Source organism: Rhinoraja longicauda, chromosome 12, assembly GCF_053455715.1.
Source record: "Rhinoraja longicauda isolate Sanriku21f chromosome 12, sRhiLon1.1, whole genome shotgun sequence".
Lineage (NCBI taxonomy): Eukaryota > Metazoa > Chordata > Chondrichthyes > Rajiformes > Arhynchobatidae > Rhinoraja > Rhinoraja longicauda.
The window spans coordinates 51,156,638-51,171,094 of record NC_135964.1 but is presented as its reverse complement, the minus strand read 5'-3'; the positions used below and the strand labels follow the sequence as shown (position 1 = coordinate 51,171,094).

Here is a 14,457-nt window from a genome sequence, read left to right as displayed (position 1 = left end):
GGCAGTTCTGATGGGGAGAGGGATGCTGTTCCACAGTCTAGGAGATGCAACCGCAAAAGCGCGGTCACCCCTGAGCTTAAGCCTAAACCGCGGGATAATCAGTAGCCCCAAGTCGGCCGACCTGAGGGACCTGGAGATAGTGTGGTGGGTTAGAAGACTTTTGATATGGGGGGGGGGGGGAGGGCATTGTATGTGGCACAGTAGCCTCAGGATCTCACTCAACTCCAAATACATTGAGCCAAGACGAGGAAAGACATCTGATGCACCACAATAACATCCAAATATGAAAACATCCTCCACAACCCAACAACTTTTCCACATCATTAACATCAACATCAGTCTGAAGAAGCGACTCGACCCGAAACGTCGCCCATTCCTTCCCTCCTGAGATGCTGCCTGACCCGCTGAGTTACTCCAGCACTTTGTGAAATAAATACCTTCGATTTGTACCAGCATCTGCAGTTATTTTCTTACACTAGAGTAACCCAAGATGTTCAAATCCTCCCAACACAGGTTTAATTTAGTTTAGAGACACAGCGTGGAAACAGGCCCTTCGGCCCACCGGGTCCGCGCCGACCAGCGATCCCCGCACATTAACACCATCCTACATCCACACTAAGAACTATTTTAACGTTTACCAAGCCAATTAACCTACAAACGTGCACATCTTTGGAGTGCGGGAGGAAACCGAAGATCACGGAGAAAACCCACGCAGGTCACGGGGAGAACGTACAGACAGCGCCCGTAGTCGGGATCGAACCCGGGTCTCTGGCTCTGCATTCGCTGTAAGGCAGCAACTCTACCCACTGCGCCACCGTGACCGCCCAAACTATTACTTACATTGAACATCACTGACATTAAAGATATCCCTGTGTATACAAGCATCTATTTCGGACTGCCTACAGAGTTATATACACTAGTTCCACCACTAGGCCGATATCCCCCATAACCTGTCCTATCCATGCACCTGTCCAAGTGCCTCTTAAATGTTATGATAGTCCCAGCCTCAACTACCTCCTCTGGCAGCTCGTTCCACACACCCACCAACCTTTGTGTAAAAACGTCACCCTCAGGTTCCTATTAAATCTTTCGCCATTCACCTTTAAATCTTTGACCTCTGGTTCACAATTCAATAGACAATAGAGCAGGAGAAGGCCATTTGGCCCATCGAGCCAGCACCGCCATTCAATGTGATCATTGCTGATCATTCTCAATCAGTACCCCGTTCCTGCCTTCTCCCCATAACCCCTGATTCCGCTATCCTTAAGAGCTCTATCTAGCTCTCTCTTGAATGCATTCAGAGAATTGGCCTCCACTGCCTTCTGAGGCAGTGAATTCTACAGATTTACAACTGAGGAAGTGAATTCTACAGATTTACAACTCTCTGACTGAAAAAGGATTTCCTCATCTCTGTTCAAAATGGCCTACCCCTTATTCTTAAACTGTGACCCCTGGTTCTGGACTCCCCCAACATTGGGAACATGTTTCCTGCCTCTAACGTGTCCAACCCCTTAATAATCTTATATGTTTCGATAAGATTTCCTCTCATCCTTCTAAATTCCAGTGTATACAAGCCTAGCTGCTCCAGTCTTTCAACATACGACAGTCCCGCCATTCCGGGAATTAACCTTGTAAACCTACGCTGCACGCCCTCAATAGCAAGAATATCCTTCCTCAAATTTGGAGACCAAAACTGTACACAGTACTCCAGGTGCGGTCTCACTAGGGCCCTGTACAACTGCAGAAGGACCTCTTTGCTCCTATACTCAACTAACTCTTGTTATGAAGGCCAACATTCCATTGGCTTATGATTCCTTGTGATCTTCCCACCATTCTCTCAGCGGAGTTTCCTCGCGCGTCCCAACCGGTGGATCGCCTGGGATTTAGTGAGCACTCACCATTGCATTGGGGCCGGTGGATGGCAAGCCAAGCCACGGCGATTAGACCCGCGCATGCCACCAACTGGACGAGGAAGAGGCTGCCCAGCAGGAGCTCGAGCGTGGTGAACGCCCGCCGGCGCGCGGAGGTCTTCATGCCGCCGATATGCGCGTGGGGACGGGCATCAAGCGAGCAGCGGCTTCTCACAGGCGAAGAGCTGAGCAATTGGCCCCGGGCTCGTCCACGCCCATACTCATTCAGGGGCACTTTGAACTCGGGTCCTCTGCAGGTCACGGTTTTCACAGGGCGCGAACGGTCAGGGTGCGGAAAAGAGATTCAAAGCCGTTCCATAAGATGAGCTTATCTGTTGCAATGTGCGCGGAAAGCAAGCAGTAAATGTTAATCATCAGCCAGGTGTTGCGGTCATGTGGAGAGGTGAGGAGCACACGTGGGCAGTGGTGCTCATCCTTCTCCAGTGACCAATAGACAATAGACAATAGGTGCAGGAGGAGGCCATTCGGCCCTTCGAGCCAGCACCGCCATTCAATGTGATCATGGCTGATCATTCTCAATCAGTACCCTGTTCCTGCCTTCTCCCCATACCCCCTGACTCCGCTATCCTTAAGAGCTCTATCCAGCTCTCTCTTGAATGCGTTCAGAGAATTGGCCTCCACTGCCTTCTGAGGCAGAGAATTCCACAGATTCACAACTCTCTGACTGAAAAAGTTTTTCCTCATCTCAGTTCTAAATGGCCTACCCCTTATTCTTAAACTGTGGCCCCTGGTTCTGGACTCCCCCAACATTGGGAACATGTTTCCTGCCTCTAACGTGTCCATCCCCTTAATAATCTTATACGTTTCGATAAGATCTCCTCTCATCCTTCTAAATTCCAGTGTATACAAGCCTAGTCGCTCCAGTCTTTCAACATATGATAGTCCCGCCATTCCGGGAATTAGCCTAGTAAACCTACGCTGCACGCCCTCAATAGCAAGAATATCCTTCTTCAAATTTGGAGACCAAAACTGCACACAGTACTCCAGGTGCGGTCTCACTAGGGCCCTGTACAACTGCAGAAGGACCTCTTCGCTCCTATACTCAACTCGGCCCCGGCCTCTTTAAGACGTTCAGAAATTTTTCTTTTCCCGGAATGGTGATATGAAATGCTAGAGGGCACGGCTTTAAGGTGAGAGGGGCAAAGTTTAAAGGAGATGTTGCAGGGTGACTTGAACAGGTTGTGTGAGTGGGCGGATGCATGGCAGGTGCAGTTTAATGTGGATAAGTGTGAGGTTATCCACTTTGGTGGTAAGAATAGGAAGGCAGATTATTACCTGAATGGTGTCAGGTTAGGAAAATGGGGCATACAACGAGATCTGGGTGTCCTAGTGCATCAGTCACTGAAAGGAAGCATGCAGGTACAGCAGGCAGTGAAGAAAGCCATGGAATGTTGGCCTTCATAACAAGAGGAGATGTGTATAGGAGCAAAGAGGTCCTTCTGCAGTTGTACAGGGCCCTAGTGAGACCGCACCTGGAGTACTGTGTGCAGTTTTGGTCTCCAAATTTGAGGAAGGATATTCTTGCTATTGAGGGCGTGCAGCGTAGGTTTACTAGGTTAATTCCCGGAATGGCGGGACTATCATATAATAATAATAATAATAATAATAATATTCATTTATTGTCATTGCAACGAGTACAACAAAATTAAAAAATAGCCAATCCTGACGGTGCGTACAAACATATATGCAATAAATGCAAAAACAAATAAATACAATTATATTAAGTACAAAAGTTTTAACAGTGTTGCCTAGTGCAGAAGCTAGTGTTCAGTTCTCGTATGGCCCTGGGGTAAGAACTGTTCTTAAGTCTGTTTGTTCGGGATTTGATCGACCTGAAACGTCGACCAGAGGGCAGATGAACAAACAGACGGTGGCCGGGGTGGGATGGATCTTTTATTATTTTGCCTGCTCTACTGAGGCAGCGTAGGCTGAACAGGTGCCCCAGGGAGGGCAGTGAGCAGCCGATGATCTTCTGGGCCGTCGTGATGACCCTCTGAAGGGCCTTCCTGTCCTTTTCTGAGCAGCTGGCATACCATGTGGTTATACAGTATGCCAGCACACTCTCGATGGAGCAGCGATAGAAGGACATCATGAGCTTCTCCTGCAGGTTGGTCTTCCTGAGGATCCTCAGGAAGTGGAGTCTCTGCTGTGCCTTCTTCACTGTGGTGATGGTGTTGGTAGACCAGGTATGTTGAAAGACTGGAGCGACTGGGCTTGTATACACTGGAATTTAGAAGGATGAGAGGGGATCTTATTGAAACATAAGATTATTAAGGGGTTGGACACGTTAGAGGCAGGAAACTTGTTCCCAATGTTGGGGGAGTCCAGAACCAGGGTCCACAGTTTAAGAATAAGGGGTAGGCCATTTAGAATGGAGATGAGGAAAAACTTTTTCAGTCAGAGAGTTGTAAATTTGTGGAATTCTCTGCCTCAGAAGGCAGTGGAGGCCAATTCTCTGAATGCTTTCAAGAGAGAGCTAGATAGAGCTCTTAAGGATAGCGGAGTCAGGGGGTATGGGGAGAAGGCAGGAACGGGGTACTGATTGAGAATGATCGGCCATGATCACATTGAATGGCGGTGCTGGCTCGATGGGCCGAATGGCCTACTCCTGCACCTATTGTCTATTGTCTATTGTGTAGATGGGGACATGTTGGTCAGCATGGGCATGGTGGGCTGAAGGGCCTGTTTCCACGCTGTATGACTATGAACGCAGACTGCCTTCTTTATTACCTCACCAACTGGTCTATTGCCTTCCCGGATTTCTGATCTTTCTATCCAATAGAACATGGAACAGTACAGACGATAGACACAGAATGCTGGAGTAACTCAGCGGGTCAGCCAGCATCTCTGGGGCAGAAGGTATGGGTGACTTTTTGGGTCGAGACCCTTCTTCAGACTAACCCGAAACGTCACCCATTCCTTCTCTCCAGAGATGCTGCCTGTCCCGCTGAGTTACTCCAGCATTCTGTGTCTGGCTTTGGTTTAAACCAGCATCTGCAGGCCCATCCGACACATAGAAACATAGAAAATAGGTGCAGGAGTAAACCATTCGGCCCTTCGAGCCAGCACCGCCATTCAATATGATCATGGCTGATCATCCTAAATCGGTACCCCGTTCCTGCTATCTCCCCATATTCCTTGATTCCGTTAGCCCTAAGAGCTGAGAGCTAGATCTAGTTCACATAGATCAGCACTCGAACAGGCACTTTGGCCCAGAACTTGGTAACGTCACCTATACACGTTCTCCAGAGGTGCCTGATCTCCCGGTGGCTCAGCATGTCAACTCCCCCTCCCATTCCCAATCTAACCTTTCTGTCCTGGGCCTCCTCCATTGTCAGAGTGAGGCCCAGCGCAAATTGGAGGAACAGCACCTCATATTTCACTTGGGCAGCTTACACCCCAGCGGTATGAACATTGACTTCTCTAACTTCAGATGGCCCCTGCTTTCCCTCTCTCTCCATCCTCTTCCCCTTCCCCTTCCCAGTTCTCCCACCAGTCTTCTTGTCTCCGACTATATTCTATCTTTGTCCCGCCCCCTCCCCTGACATCAGTCTGAAGGAGGGTCTCGACCCAAAACGTCACCCATTCCTTCTCTCCCGAGAGGCTGCCTGACCCGCTGAGTTACTCCAGCCCTTTGTATCCACAATCTGTGAGTCAACAAGGAATAACCTTATTAACTGTAATCACGTGAACTTTGCCCACTTAGCGTATTAGCGATGGGACTATTGAGCTGGTGAACACAAAGTGGAAGCAAAAATCATACAGAGAATCCACCTCAGCAGCTAAATATTTGCAAACGCAACGACTTTGGAGTAAACTATAAAATCCATCCAAATAGAAAAAATCAGGTAATTAATCCTGGAACCTTTGAAAATACCAATGTCCCTGGTGTTGGTACGCACAGAGTGCTGGAGTAACTCAGCGGGTCAGGCAGCATCCCTGGAGAACAGTGGAATTTAGAAGTATGAGAGGAGATCCTATCGAAACGTATAAGATTATTAAGGGGTTGGAAACGTTAGAGGCAGGAAACATGTTCCCAGTGTTGGGGGAGTCCAGAACCAGGGGCCACAGTTTAAGAATAAGGGGTAGGCCATTTAGAACTGAGATGAGGAAAAACTTTTTCAGTCAGAGAGTTGTGAATCTGTGGAATTCTCTGCCTCAGAAGGTAGTGGAGGCCAATTCTCTGAATGCATCCAAGAGAGAGCTAGATAGAGCTGTTAAGGATAGCGGAGTCAGGGGGTATGGGGAGAAGGCAGGAACGGGGTACTGATTGAGAATGATCAGCCATGATCACATTGAATGGCGGTGCTGGCTCGAAGGGCCGAATGGCTTCCTCCTGCACCTATTCTCTATTGTCTAACAGGAATTAGGTGAAGATTCGTGTTGAGACCCTTCTTCGGACTGAGAGTCAGTGGGGAGGGAGTCTAGAGATATGGAAGTGCAAGGTGTGAAAACGACTGATCAAAGCAGACGTTGCTAAGGAAATGCACAATCAATCAATCACAGTCATCATTTATCAGGCTGCCTACGTCCTACTCCGACTGATCTCCTGCTGGTGCTCGCAGGTATCGCACCCGCCAAGCTTCGCAGAGAGTTCTTCACTCATAGGCTGGTGTGCAAGGCCCCATCGTACGCCAAACATCCTTTAGATTTTTAGATTTAGAGATACAGCGTGGAAACAGGCCCTTCGGCCCACCGAGTCCGTGCCTCCCAGCGATCCCCGCACATTGACACTATCCTACACACACTAAGGACAATTTTTACATTTACCCAGCCAATTAACCTACAAACCTGTACGTCTTTGGAGTGTGGGAGGAAACCGAAGATCTCGGAGAAAACCCACGCAGGTCACGGGGAGAACGTACAAACTCCGTACAGACGGCGCCCGTAGTCAGGATCGAACCTGAGTCTCCGGCGCTGCATTCGTTGTAAGGCGGCAACTCTACCGCTGCGCCACCGTGCCGCCCAGGATTCACAGCAACTGGGACCTCAACGCCTGTCGTCTCGTCGCCCTTTCTCCCGTCACGCAGCGACCCTCTGTGGCTCCGGTTTCAACATACTAGGAGCATGGAGAACCAGCTGGGAACAGACATCGCCACCTCCTCAGCTCACCGTCGCACCGAACACCACAGCCCCACCTGGCTTGGACATGCCCCCCCGCAAAGAGCGGGTCGCCCTGGACCGGCTCCGCACAGCGGTCGGCCGGTTCGACGCCAATGTGCATCGCTGGGGTTTGCGTCCATCAGCAGCCTGCGTGTGTGGAGAAGACCGGCAAACAGCGCAGCGCGGCATGTCCGACTGCGCTGTCCCCCGTCCCCCTGGTGGAGGGGTAGACCTCACGGCCCTCGACAACACCACGTTGCACTGGCTACAGCGCCTGGAGGGCGTTACGTAACCACCGCTGCCTCAAACGCAAGAAGGAGAAGACGATTAGCCAAGTGTGTTTTGCAACAAACGAGGAACCTCATTTGCCGTACAGTCACACCAATAAAAAGCAACAGGACTCACACAATACATTTCAACACGAACATCCACCACAGTGACTCCTCCACATTCCTCACTGTGATGGAAGGCGAAATTAAAAGTTCAATCTCTTCCCTTCTTTGTCCTCCAGCGGTCGGGGGCCTCGAACCTTCCGTTGACGGGACGATCTTGACTCCCGTAGCCGGCGGCGTTTGGGCCTTCCTTGTCGGGGCGATCCAGCTCCCACATCGAGGGGTATCTCAGCTCCCCCGTGCCGGGCGATCTACCCCGGGTCAGGGCTTGTCGAACCTCGTGCGGCTTTTGGAGCTTCCCGACTTCGGTCTCAACCCGAGACTGCCAGCTCCACGATGAGAGAGCTAGATAGAGCTCTTAAGGAGAGAGTGCTAGATAGAGCTCTTAAGGATAGCGGAGTCAGGGGGTATGGGGAGAAGGCAGGAACAGGGTACTGATTGAGAATGATCACCATGATCACATTCAATGGCGGTGCTGGCTCGAAGGGCCGATTGGCCTCCTCCTGCACCTATTGTCTATTGTCTATTGTTAAACTCAATGGTTCATTGCTGGGCTGGGGGGGCAAGGTGACAAGAGAGAGCATACAATCAGTAAAATTAATCAGCAGGGACAGTGAAACCAGTCGGTGGGGAAGGGAGGGGGAGAGAGGGGATGCAATGTTCATACATTGAGAGAAGTCAACGCTCAGACCGCTGGGGTATAAGCTGCCCACGCGAAATATGAGGTGCTGTTCCTCCAATTTGCGCTGGGCCTCACTCTGACAATGGGGGAGGCCCAGGACTGAACGGTCAGATTGGGAATGGGAGGGGGAGTTAAAGTGTTTGGCGACCGGGAGATCCAGTAGGCCAAGGCGGACTGAGCGGAGGTGTTGAGCGAAACGATCGCCTCGTCTGCGCTAGGTCCTGCCAAGATGTTGCTTCTTAAAACAAAGCCTTAACTGTAGTAGGATATCTTTTATGACTTACTGTTTTTTAGATTTTAGATTTAGATTTGGAGATACAGCGCGGAAACAGGCCCTTCGCCCCACCGGGTCCGCGCCGCCCAGCGATCAACGCACATTAACACTCTCCTACACCCACTAGGGACAATTAAAATTTACATTTGCCAAGCCAATTAACCTACAAACCTGCACGTCTTTGGAGTGTGGGAGGAAACCGAAGATCTCGGAGAAAACCCACGCAGGTCACGGGGAGAACGTACAAACTCCGTACAGTACAGCGCCCGTGGTCAGGATCGAACCTGAGTCTCCAGAGCTTCATTCGCTGTAAGGCGGCAACTCTACCGCTGCGCCACCGTGCCGCCCTGTTTGAGGGATGCAGCAGGGGACACAGGTCCATTTGCCCACTGAGTCCACGTAAACCACCGATCACCATCGATACCAGTTTTTGTTTTCACTTTTACTTTTATTTTCTTTAGAGATACAGCGCGGAAACAGGCCCTTCGGCCCACCGGGTCCACGCCGCCCAACGATCCCCGCACACTAACACTATCCTACACCCACTAGGCTTACATTTGCCCAGCCAATTAACCTACAAACCAGCACGTCTTTGGAGTGTGGGAGGAAACCGGAGAAATGGGAGAACACCGATCGCTGGTCGGCCCGGGCTCGGTGAGCCGATGGTGGGCCTAGTTTCCGCGCTGTGTCTCTAAAGTCTGAAGTGAAGTAAGGGAAGTAAAACAATGGGAATCTGTCCAGCCATTGAGTGGGAGAATGTGTTATTGTTTCAAATGGGAAGTGGAAGTGAAGGGAGCGGCACGGTGGCGCAGCGGTAGAGTTGCTGCTTTACAGCGAATGCAGCGCCGGAGACTCAGGTTCGATCCTGACTACGGGTGCTGCACTGTAAGGAGTTTGTACGTTCTCCCCGTGACCTGCGTGGGTTTACTCCGAGATCTTCGGTTTCCTCCCACACTCCAAAGACGTACAGGTATGTAGGTTAATTGGCTGGGTAAATGTAAAAAAAAAAAAATTGTCCCTAGTGGGTGTAGGATAGTGTTAATGTACGGGGATCACTGGGCGGCACGGACTTGGAGGGCCGAAAAGGCCTGTTTCCGGCTGTATATATATGATATGATATGATATGATATGAGCTGGGAGAAGTGGAGGCCAGTGGATTTGCATCTTAACTAAAGGAAGGAGAACTTGCCGTTTAAAAATGCAAACTCACTCCGCTTTGAACCACTGCATCTTGCAAGAACACAAGAACACAAGAAAATAGGAGCAGGAGTAGGCCAACCGGCCCCTCGAGCCCGCTCCGCCATTCAATACGATCATGGCTGTTCCTACCCCAACCCCCTTCCCACTATCGCCCTTCTTCCCACCCAAAAGAACCGTGTGATTTCCTGGGAGAGGCGAAAAACCGGATAAAAACCCAGGCCAATTTGGGAAAAAAATCCGGGAAATTCCTCCCCGGTGTTTTGGTTGTGGAGATCGCTTAAAGACCAACGTCTGGCTTTTTACATCGGAAACATAGAAAATAGGTGCAGGAGGAGGCCATTTGGCCTTCGAGCCAGCACCGCCATTCATTGTGTAAGAAAATAACTGCAGATACTGTTACAAATCGCAGGTATTTATTTCACAAAATGCTGGAGTAACTCAGCAGGTCAGGCGGCATCTCAGGAGAGAAGGAACGGGTGACGTTTTGGGTCGAGACCCTTCTTAAGACTTAACATGGTTGATCATCCACAATCAGTAACCCGTGCCTGCCTTCTCCCCATATCCCTTGATTCCACTAGCCCCTAGAGCTCTATCTAACTCTCTTTTAAATTCATCCAGTGAATTGGCCTCCACTGCCCCCCGTGGCAGAGAATTCCACAGATTCACAACTCTCTGGGGGAAAAAGTCTCTTCTCACCTCAGTCTTAAATGGCCACCCCTTTATTCTAAGACTGTGTGGCCCCTGGTTCTGGACTCCCTCAACACTGGGAACATTTTTTTCCTGCATCTAGCTTGTCCAGTCCTTTTATAATTTTATACGTCTCTATAAGATCCCCTCTCATCCTTCAATACAAGCCTGGTCTTTTGCATTCCTATACTTTACTTTACTTTAGATATACAGTGCAGAAACAGGCCCTTCGGCCCACCAAGCCCATGCCGACCAACGATTGCCCCAAGGACTATAGCTCGATCTTGCACACATTAGGGACAATTTAAATTTTTTACCGATGCCAATTAGCCTGCACGTCTTTGGAGCGTGGGAGGAAACCAGAGCACCTGGGGAAAACCCACGCGGTTCACGGGGAGAACGTACAAATTTCGTACAGACAGCGCCCGCAGACAGGATCGAACCCGGGTCTCTGATGCTGTGAGGCAGCAACTCTACTCCTGAATGCCACCGTGCCACTGCAAATGCGTGTATGGTGATAGTCTTGCTAAGCTGAATGCGAACAAGTATTTCACTGTAGACAGACACAAAGTGCTGGAGTAACTCAGCGGGTCAGGCAGCATCTCTGGAGAAAAGGAATAGGTGACGTTTCATAATCATGATCATACTTCATAATCATAATCATATTTTAGACAGTAGACAATAGACAATAGGTGCAGGAGGAGGCCATTCGGCCCTTCGAGCCATTCAATGTGATCATGGCTGATCATTCTCAATCAGTACCCCGTTCCTGCCTTCTCCCCATACCCCCTGACTCCGCTATCCTTAAGAGCTCTATCTAGCTCTCTCTTGAATGCATTCAGAGAACTCGCCTCCACTGCCTTCTGAGGCAGAGTATTCCACAGATTCACAACACTCTGACTTATTAGCCAAGTGTGTTTTGCAACATACGAGGAATGTCATTTGCCAAACAGTCATAGCAATAGAAAGCAACAGGACACACACAATACATTTCAACACGAACATCCACCACAGCGACTCCTCCACATTCCTCACTGTGATGGAAGGCGAAAAAAAAGTCCAATCTCTTCCCTTCTTTGTCCTCCAGCGGTCGGGGGCCTCGAACCCTCCGTTGACGGGACAATCTTGACTCCCGTAGCCGGCGGTCAGGCCCTCCGTATCTGGGCGATCAAGCTCCTGCCTCCATATAACCATATAACAACTACAGCACGGAAACAGGCCCGTTCGGCCCTACCAGTCCACGCCGACCATTCTCCCTGACCTAGTCTCATCTACCTGCACTCAGACCATAACCCTCCAATCCCCTCTCATCCATATACCTATCCAATTTACTCTTAAATAATAAAATCGAGCCTGCCTCCACCACATTCCACCGGAAGCCCATTCCATACAGCCACCACCCTCTGAGTAAAGAAGTTACCCCTCATGTTACCCCTAAACTTTTGTCCCTCAATTCTGAAGCTATGTCCCCTTGTTGGAATCTTCCCCACTTTCAAAGGGAAAAGCCTACCCACGTCAACTCTATCCGTCCCACTCAAAATTTTAAAATTTTGCCTCGGGTGGGAATCTCAGCTCCCCCGTGCCGGGCGATCTACCCCGGGTCGGGGCTTGTCGAACGTCGTGCGGCTTTTGGAGCTTCCCGACGTCGTTCTCAACCCGAGACTGCGAGCTCCACGATGTTGAAGTCCGCAGGCTGCAGTTGGAGCGTCGATCCCAGGCAAGGGATCGTACGCTCAGATGGTAAGTCCAGGGCCCATGGTGGGGCTCAAAGTCAGTCCCCGGCAAGGCCTCCAGCTCCACGATGTTAGGCCGCAGAAGGACCAGAGATACGATCTGGAAAACAATCGCATCTCCGGCAATGTAAGAGATTGAAAAAAAGTCCCCCCCGACCCCCTCCCCCCCCCGCCCACATAAAACAAACGTCAACACAGACTTTAAAAACACACAAAAATTAACGAAAAAGACGGAAAAAAAGACAGACCGTTGGCGAGGCTGCCGTCTCGGCGCCACCCGGTGGAAGAGACCCTTCTTTAGAAAGTTCCTCTGTCCCTCTCTTCCCCCCCCCTCTCCCTTCCCAGTTCTCCCACTGTCTTCTTGTCTCCACCTACATCCTTTCTTTGTGTCTTTTTCAGTCAGGGAGTTGTGAATCTGTGGAATTCTCTGCCTCAGAAGGCAGTGGAGGCCAATTCTCTGAATGCATTCAAGAGAGAGCTAGATAGAGCTCTTAAGGATAGCGGAGTCAGGGGGTACGGGGAGAAGGCAGGAACGGGGTACTGATTGAGAATGATCAGCCATGATCACATTGAATGGCGGTGCTGGCTCGAAGGGCCGAATGGCCTCCTCCTGCACCTATTGTCTATTGTCTATTGTCTATTGTCTAACAGGAATTAGGTGACGATTCATGTTGAGACCCTTCTTCGGACTGAGAGTCAGTGGGGAGGGAGTCTAATCTATTGTCTCCCCCCCCGACATCAGTCTGAAGAAGGGTCTCGACCCGAAACGTCACCCATTCCTTCTCTCCTGAGATGCTGCCTGACCCGCTGAGTTACTCCAGCATTTTGTGACACCTTCGATCTGTACCATCATCTGTTGTTATTTTCCTGCACTTCTTTAGACCCTTGGTGCATGTGGTAACAATGAAACCATTGAACAACCCCATTGCAAGCTTGCTATTGTTTCACAACCTGTGCCCTCAATAACCAAAGCAGATAAGCTCCAAATCACTTATAAATGATGTAACCATGAATGCAGGTGACACCCATTTAATGAGACGTTGTCAAGTTTAACCATGTCTCCACTTTGCATCTCGACACCGAAACGTCACCCATTCCTTCTCTCCAGAGTTATGCTGGCCTGAGTTACTCCAGCTTTTTGTGTCCGTCTTCCACCAGCATCCACAAAGACTCTTCACACCCCTGCAACAGTCTGTTCGAACTCCTTCCATCGGGCAGACGATACAAGGCCTTCTATGCCCGCACCTCCAGACTCAGGAACAGCTTCATCCCCAGGGCCATAGCTGCTATGAACTGGTCCTGCTGAGCCGGATGGCCACAACGCATAGATCAACTTGCACTTTACCCTGTCCAAAACTGTTACAACTGTTTCGTTTCGTTGGGTTGCTGCTGTCTAAATTACCTAAATTATTGCATCGTGTGGGAGGCGCATTCCCAATCTCGTTGGACCCCTGGGTACAATGACAATAAAGATATATTGTATTATATCATCATATCATATCATATATATACAGCCGGAAACAGGCCTTTTCGGCCCACCAAGTCCGTGCCGCCCAGCGATCCCCGCACATTAACACTATCCTACACCCACTAGGGACAATTTTTACATTTACCCAGCCAATTAACCTACATACCTGTACGTCTTTGGAGTGTGGGAGGAAACCGAAGATCTCGGAGAAAACCCACGCATGTCACGGGGAGAACGTACAAACTCCTTACAGTGCAGCACCCGTAGTCAGGATCGAACCTGAGTCTCCGGCGCTGCATTCGCTGTAAAGCAGCAACTCTACCGCTGCGCCACCGTGCCGCCTGTATTGTATATTGTATTGTTTAAGCCAACATCTGCAGTTTATCTCCTATACTCCCCGCACTGTGTTCCCTCGTAAAGTCAGCGTTAATGCATTCAGTGTTGGATCTTGCCTCCAACTCCAACGCCATTCCATGAAATACCTTTGGTTAAAATGCCATTCCTACGGCTGCCTCAGTCATCAGGGCTGGAATTCTCTTCCGAAACCTCTCCACCCACCCTTCTCTCCCTCCACCTTTAATTCAAAAAGACATCGCATTAATTATAAAAGGACTGGACAAGCTAGATGCAGGAATGAACACATTGAATGGCGGTGCTGGCTCGAAGGCCGAATAGCCTCCTCCTCCACCTATTGTCTATTGAAACGGAACTAAACTGAACGAAATTTAAACTAAACTAAATTTAAATTCCTAACTACCATGTGATTTAAATTTGCATTCTTTGCGGTATTAGTTTAGATTACTCATCAATCTAATCCAAATCTCACGGGGCATGAGGCCAATCAGCCCTTGGAACTATCCCAGTTCCTGGAAGCAATCGGATTAGTCCCAGTGCCCCGATCCTCCATTACAACACTGTGTTTCCATTTGTTTTTTGCCACCTGTATGGTTTACTGTGGTACCTGGAGGAGGGGGGGGGGGGAGGGGG

General features: G+C 49.9%; 2 protein-coding genes across 2 annotated transcripts in view; one reads left to right on the top strand and one right to left on the bottom strand.

Moving 5' to 3' along the window:
- Positions 1–2,034, bottom strand: part of tmprss15 (transmembrane serine protease 15) — a 56,667-nt gene extending 54,633 nt beyond the window's left edge. Inside the window, exon 1 of the mRNA XM_078408606.1 lies at positions 1,899–2,034. Within this exon, the coding sequence (XP_078264732.1) occupies positions 1,899–2,034 (136 nt within the window). The remainder of the gene's footprint in view (positions 1–1,898) is intronic.
- A 9-nt stretch (positions 2,035–2,043) lies between these two features.
- Positions 2,044–14,457, top strand: part of LOC144598462 (ATP-binding cassette sub-family G member 1-like) — a 22,789-nt gene continuing 10,375 nt past the window's right edge. Inside the window, exon 1 of the mRNA XM_078408605.1 lies at positions 2,044–2,193. Coding sequence (XP_078264731.1) covers positions 2,044–2,193 — 150 coding nt within the window. The remainder of the gene's footprint in view (positions 2,194–14,457) is intronic.